The sequence below is a fragment of the Crocodylus porosus genome, unplaced genomic scaffold (genome assembly GCF_001723895.1).
Source record: "Crocodylus porosus isolate Cpor-Errol unplaced genomic scaffold, CroPor_comp1, whole genome shotgun sequence".
Lineage (NCBI taxonomy): Eukaryota > Metazoa > Chordata > Crocodylia > Crocodylidae > Crocodylus > Crocodylus porosus.
Window position 1 is genome coordinate 60,289,382 of NW_017728886.1, and position 6,412 is coordinate 60,295,793.

Sequence of the window (6,412 nt, forward strand, 5' to 3'; positions counted from 1 at the left end):
TACTACACACACACACAGGCACACGCACACGCGCGCGCGCACACACACACACACGCACACACACATATATATACATATATCAAAAACCAGGGGCATGGCAGAGCTTTGGGAAGTAATGGATCGCGTTGCCTAATTATTTTCGTTGGTGATATATTTACTTATAAAACACATATTAGGGATATATTTTAGACGGCTGGCGGCAGATTGGTGAGAGGGGACTATGTCATACAACAGCAATTTGTACTTGAAAATGTATGTGCCAACAGCTTTTGGAGGGTAAATGAAGGCAATAAATAACAGGCACACACACCTACACACGCGCGCACGCACATACGTGCCCTGCGCAGGGGGATGGGTGGAGGCACGGACTGGCAGAGGTAGATAGGGAGCCAGAGGGAGGCTCGAAAAGAAAGCAGGCGTTTATACTGTCACAGCTGCGGGGAAAGTGCGATCACTTGCGCGCCTTCGAGTCCCGGAGAGCAGCTCCCCCGGGCGTTCAGGATCTCCCTCTCCCGACTTGTCGGGTGAGGGGGCTGTCAAAGAAATCTCGCCCCCCGCCAGGCCTCAGCGCCCCCCGCCCCCGGGATGCAGCCGGCCGGCGCAGGGGGAGCACTGCCCAAGCGCTTGCGCTCAGTCCCTGCGGCGGGCCGGTGGCGGGCCCGATCCTGGCTGCACGTGCGTTGACAGCAATGGGAGCGAGCCCCTTGGATCCACTCACCTGCCAGAGCACAACCACCTCGGAGAAGCCGCATGCAACGCTGGGGCCTAAAAGCAGGGAGGCAGCGATGGTGGGAAGAGGGCGGCTGTGGACCCGAGAAACAAAAAGTGCCCGGCGCGGGGCTGAACCCTGCCCCCCACCCCTCCGGGCCTGGAGGACTGGGCGGAGGAGCAGATGCCGGCTCCAACGAGCTTCAGACTCGTGTGACTCGGCCACGATCCTGCCCCGGATTAGCTCGGTGGGATTTTCCCATTGGCGTTAATGGGAGCAGGCCGGGGGCCCTTTGGTGAGGAAACACGACCCTCCCCTGCGTCCATGAAATCCGTGGGAAATCTGCTATCGGTCTCAGTTGTGACCGGGGCCGCTGCAAAAATGCAGTTATCCTGGAGCAACATCTAGCCTGGCACATTCCTGCCCGGGCCCCGCGCGCGGCGGGGGGAAGCCCAGACAGCAGACAAGGGGCCAGAATCCAGCCAGAGACACGGAGCCGGCAGTGGAAAAGAAAAGTGGCCGGTCATTAGCCAGAAGAAACAGCTCCCAGCAGTCGTCTCACACGGCCTTTCATTGCAGTCTCCCTACGCGGTGCTGGGATGTTGGAAACCCAGGAATCGTGGAGCAGATTGCCCCGTCCTGCTTAGGCCCGCCCGGGTGAAGCAGGGCGGCAGAAGCGAAGTGCTAATTAGGCAGGACTTCCACTGTGCGGCCACCTAATTGGTGCAGGCGACCTGCAGCTCGCAGCGTGCGCGGGGCGCTGAGCACCTGGCGCGCGGCCCATCCCGCACAACACCCGTGTGCGCGCAGAGTCAATGGGCGGCCAACTGCGCCGGCATTAGTATTTCTCCAAACAAGTTAATGGGGCTCATGCAGGGGTAGGATGCCAGCCAGCCACCAGGTTGCGTAGACCCTCGCTGTGCCCGAGCGGTCTGTGCACCCAGCTTTGGCTAACCACAGGTTGAGCTTCCGGGGTGAATGGGCCAGATGTGTCGAGCTCCCTGCCAGGCCTGATGCCCCCAACAGCGGGTTTTGCATTCCCTTGTACCTGCACCTTCAGAGCCTGCAGAAAGAAAGGGTGATGCCTGGCTTCAACACGTGGCTGATCTTGGCCCCCTCCTGCAGGCACGACCCAAGCTGACAGCCCCGGGGGCACCCCGCCAAGAGAGGCTCAGCTCATTGCCTGGTGGGCGCTGGGGCCACTGCCTCCCGCGCCACCAACCTTGGGGGCCCTTCCCTTCGGCCTGCTCCAGCCTCCCATGGCTTGGAGCAGGATACATTACAGAGCTCTAGTAAAATAACTCTCAACCCCTCAGGCTGGAGAAGACGTCCTCAGTGAAGCCTTGTATATTTTTCTCCCTATAACTTCGCTATAGAAGAACACAGCTGCCCCCCCCCCAACAGCAGTTGACCTTTGCACAAATACAAGTGAGGGCAGCGCTTATTATTTTCCTTAGGGGTGGGGGTGTAACTTTGCTTGCTGCCACTTGAGACAGGCAAGCCTACGTTCCCCTGCACGCCCTGGGGACCCACAAACTCACCCCCTAACCTCCTGCCTGCTGCCCGACTACCACGCTGCATTCAGAGGGCATCGTCTGCTCTGCCAAAACATTACAGCTGCTCCCAGATAGTCAGGGCCTGCGGGGGTGGCTCAGGTACTTCCCCAAGGAAGGCATCAAAGTCAGATCTGTGGGCCTGAGCTCCAGACAGGCCTCTGTGCTGACCCACGAGGAGGTAGGTCCCTTTGAATTTCTGGAGTGTAATTCTAGAAGTCTAGAGTCAGCCGGGGTATCTGAGACACTTTATTTGCCGTAAAGATTTCCCAATAACTCTAATTAGGGGAGCAGACCACCTTGGGAGGCAGCAGGGGAAGTCGCCGAAGTCAAATTTTCTTTGACTGCTCGAGCTCGTCCTCTTAGAAACCAGTTACCAGAATCAAAAGCAGGTAAAGGAACTTTCTGAAACAAACGGAGGCTGAGCGCGGATTGCAAAGGCAGTCTCGAGAAATAGAGACATGAGATAATATGATATACACCATACCATGGTGTGCATTGTAATCATCACAGAGAGAGAGGGAGAGAGACTTGGCCTGTCTTGGGCAAAAGGGAATGAGACTCGAGATCCCAAGGCCAGGTAAGCAGCATGTTTCTTACAGCTCTCTAGCTACACACATAAAGTGGGACCGCGAGGTGGCGCACTTGATCTACTAATCCTGGAGATGACTATTCATGAGCTGTCAAAAGTCAAGGTCACAAATTGTCTTTTTTCGTCAAGGTCAAGGTTTAAGGCCTTCCTAGTCCTGTCATTTCAACAAATACCAAAACCTTCCCGCGTAGACATACCCCGTCCCAGCAGTAAACTTTAGATACTGCAATCTCGGCCTTTGCAAGTCTAACAACTGGTTTTCATTTTCCAGCAGGGGCTTGGGCACTCCATTTCTATCATCTCTTTCCTTCCCCCCTCCCCCCACACCTTTCAAAATACCTGACTCTTTAACCTTACTGAAACATTTATAGTTTAGGAAAGCTAGTTATCAAGCTGGCCCTCCCCCAGCTAAATATTTTACAGGAAAAATTATGGACCGCGTAAGTAATTGAAGACAACATTATTACGATTACAAGAGAGAGTCTGGTTTGTTTTGCTTTGCTTTGCTTTTTACAAAATTCATGTAAATGTGGAAAAATAAAGAATATTTCTTTCAGGTTGTATTACAGTGACTATTTTATTAACAGTATGAAGACTACTATACCTATCTACACGTCTTGGGTTTTCAGTTTCAGTAGAAATATAAAAAAATGAGGGTGCACAAATACATTTTCACAGTGCGCTGATTTTTTTTTTATTTACAAGATAGCTTCTTATAGTGAATAAAAACAAAATAATGTGCTGGTTGAAATAACTGATTGGGTTAAAAGGTGCTGTAAAAAGAATCCCTAAACTTTCTAATGCGGCCTCATAACAGACGATAAACAAGGATAAACGACTAATTACTGATAGATCAAAATATAGATTATATAATTCGAAATATTTCTGGGGAAAATGTATTTTCAGTTCGACATTCTCTGAGATTTTTTTTTCCAAGAAAGGGCTTTTATTATAACAAAAAAATGCCAATGTTCATGTGTTTGTATCCACTCAGAGGCAAACGTGTTCAACTTTCCTAGGATTTACAGTATTTAATAATTCTTGGATGAAGTTTAAAATATGGTGAATCCTTTTATAAAAAAATATCTATTGTACAGTCTGCAGAAAATACAGTTCGGATGCCAAGAAATAGCTATTGGAAAACAACTCAAAGAAAGATACTTCCAAGCAAATGTTTGCCTTTCAATCCCCAATACTTTGCGTTGCTTTAAAATTTGCTATCAAGATTAATCCTCCACAGAGCTTCCTTCATTACTGGTGTCTCTGCAATCCTTAGCCAGTACCTTCTTTTTTAGACATAAAATGCATTAAACAGACAGCAATTGTACATTTTTTTTACCACTATGGTTTACCTGAGCGGTCATTCAACATGCAGTTTGGATTGCAATGGAAGAAAAAGAGCTTATGTTTTTACATCGACCTTCTTATTTTAACCAGCTTTCAGTTTATAACCGTTAGAAATGTTCTACAAGCCTAAAGTCACCGAAGTACTTACAAGACTTTCAGAAAACTGTGGCTCTGAACTGAGAGTGAGAATCTCAAGGCTGGGCAGTTGGGTCCTACACAGTTTGTCACTTAGGAACTGTCTGGTCTGGATTTGAGGGAGAACTGTCACTTTTAACCATTTCCTACAGCAATATTTTCAAAAAAGGCTATAATTCCAAAGATACAGATCTCTTGTTCTGAACGAAGAAGTCCACTGTCTTTTCTTTTAATTATTATTAATATTTATTTTAATCTGGGCACCAAAAAGAGTTCTCAAACTTTTGAGTCGCTGCTTCTCCATGTTAATCCATTAACTGGTAGTCTTCAATTTGTTGATGACTTTTTTCTCTTTGACCCGTCTGTTTTGGAACCAAATTGTAACCTGTCTCTCTGACAGATTTGTGGTGGCCGATATCCTCCTCCGTTTGTCCTTGGTAATGAATTTATTTGTTGCATATTCCCTTTCGAGTTCTTTTAACTGAACCTTTGTGTAAGGCACTCGCTTCTTCCTCCCACGTCTGTACGAGTTTGCATCCGAGGGATGCGAAACCACGTCTGGAACAGAAGGAAAAAAACAACCCAACAACCCCATGGAAGCAGGCATTAGAAATCGGTTCCCACTGCTCAGGGCACCTACAGCCCTGCACCGAGGTTCAAGCACGCTCCCCCGCGCCCCTGCTCAGCAGACTTGCACGGGGCAGGACAGGACCCTTCGGAATATGGGATCCCTGTGCATATACTATGAATATGGGGGAGATGCATTTTCCCCCCCTACAGGAAGCAGCGTTTAGGGGCTTGATTCACCCAGGCACAAATGCCCTGACAGGCATCTCGGGAAAACCTCACACAGTTGCAGTAATTTATGGAGTGTGCAGGCTGGAGTATTTATGGAAAATTCTTGCTAAGAGCGAATACTTAATACCTTTCCGCAGCCTTTTTCAGCTGCCTCTCTCCCCCCCTCCGACTCACTCGCTCATGCGAGCGGGCTCATCTGCTCTCCTTGCCTGGAGTGCCCACTCCCGGGCGCCTGGGCACGGGCAGGACTGCCCCGAGAGCCTGCGTGTGCGGGTGGGAGGTGGGAAGCGGGGGCAGGTTGCAGGGGAGCTCCAAGGCGAGCCAGCCGAGCGGGCAGGGCAGAGGGGAGCGGGGCAAGGAGCACGGGGGGAGCATGCAGGTGCATTACCCGGCAGCGTGGACTTCCAGAGGTGGGGGGGCTGGGCTTGCTCCTTGGGGCAGTACACTTGCCCGTTCCAGCCATTGGGGATGGCCCAGGGCTGGTAGCTCTCCATGGGGAGCAGGGGCTCGTGCCGGGGCTCGCCGGGCCCGCCGATGGTGGGCACCACGGGCATATCCAGGTAGCCCGGCACGGGCTGGTAGGGGCCGGCGGCGTAGCCCTGGTAGAAGGCGAACTCCTTGGCCCGGGACGTGAAGTCCTCGCCGGAGACCGACGTGTCCATGTACTTGTCGGCGAAGGTGGAGGCGGGCTGGGCGCAGGACTTGATGGCGTTGTGGTGGGTCATGCGGCAGGGGTAGTAGCCGCTGCCAAAGTAGCCGTAGGGCAGCGCGGCCCCGGACGAGCTTTGCACGGCGGCCGAGCAGGGGCTGCACTGCTTGACAGCTGGCTCGGCCATGCCGGAGGCGGGCGCCTCGCTCGACGTGTAGGCGGCGGCGCTGGGGGCCGGCAGGGATGCGGGATGAGCCATCAGATTCCGGCACTGGTTGGCCGCCGCGGCCGCCGCGAAGTTGCTGCCTGCGTGAAACCCTTCCATGTTCTTATTGATCTCATCCAGGCTGTTGTCGTAGAGGAACATGACGGGCTCGATCCAGCGGGGATGGAGGAGCACGGAGGCTGTCATAGCCCGCTCCGCATTGAGACTAGTGGCTCTTTTTTAAAAGCCCCAAAGACTGAAAAAAGAGATACTAAATCTCCCAGACTTGACCAGGGCTGACGCGCCAGTGTCGCGCCAGGAGGAAGCCCATTGGCCCGCCCGGCCCCACGTGATATGCAAAGCAGCTGATAAACATCTGAGGAATAAAGTGCAGATAATTAAATAATGCAATAATCGCGCAGGG

The 6,412-nt window shown here is 52.1% G+C and overlaps 1 protein-coding gene across 1 annotated transcript; it reads right to left on the minus strand.

Moving 5' to 3' along the window:
* Positions 1-3,366: 3,366 nt before the first annotated feature.
* HOXA13 (homeobox A13) lies at positions 3,367-6,195 on the minus strand. The gene is made up of 2 exons (XM_019552550.1): positions 5,523-6,195; positions 3,367-4,894 (listed from the first exon to the last, which is right to left on the minus strand). The coding sequence occupies exons 1-2, from the start codon at positions 6,193-6,195 to the stop codon at positions 4,650-4,652; spliced, it is 918 nt and encodes a 305-aa protein (XP_019408095.1). The 3' UTR covers positions 3,367-4,649.
* Positions 6,196-6,412: the final 217 nt, after the last annotated feature.

Excerpts from the sequence above, each read along its gene's own strand:
- HOXA13 (XM_019552550.1), bottom strand. The coding sequence starts at position 6,195 with ATGACAGCCTCCGTGCTCCTCCATCCCCGCTGGATCGAGCCCGTCATG. Across the intron at positions 4,895-5,522 it reads CTGGAAGTCCACGCTGCCGG|ACGTGGTTTCGCATCCCTCG; the intron begins GTAATGCACCTG and ends CTTCTGTTCCAG.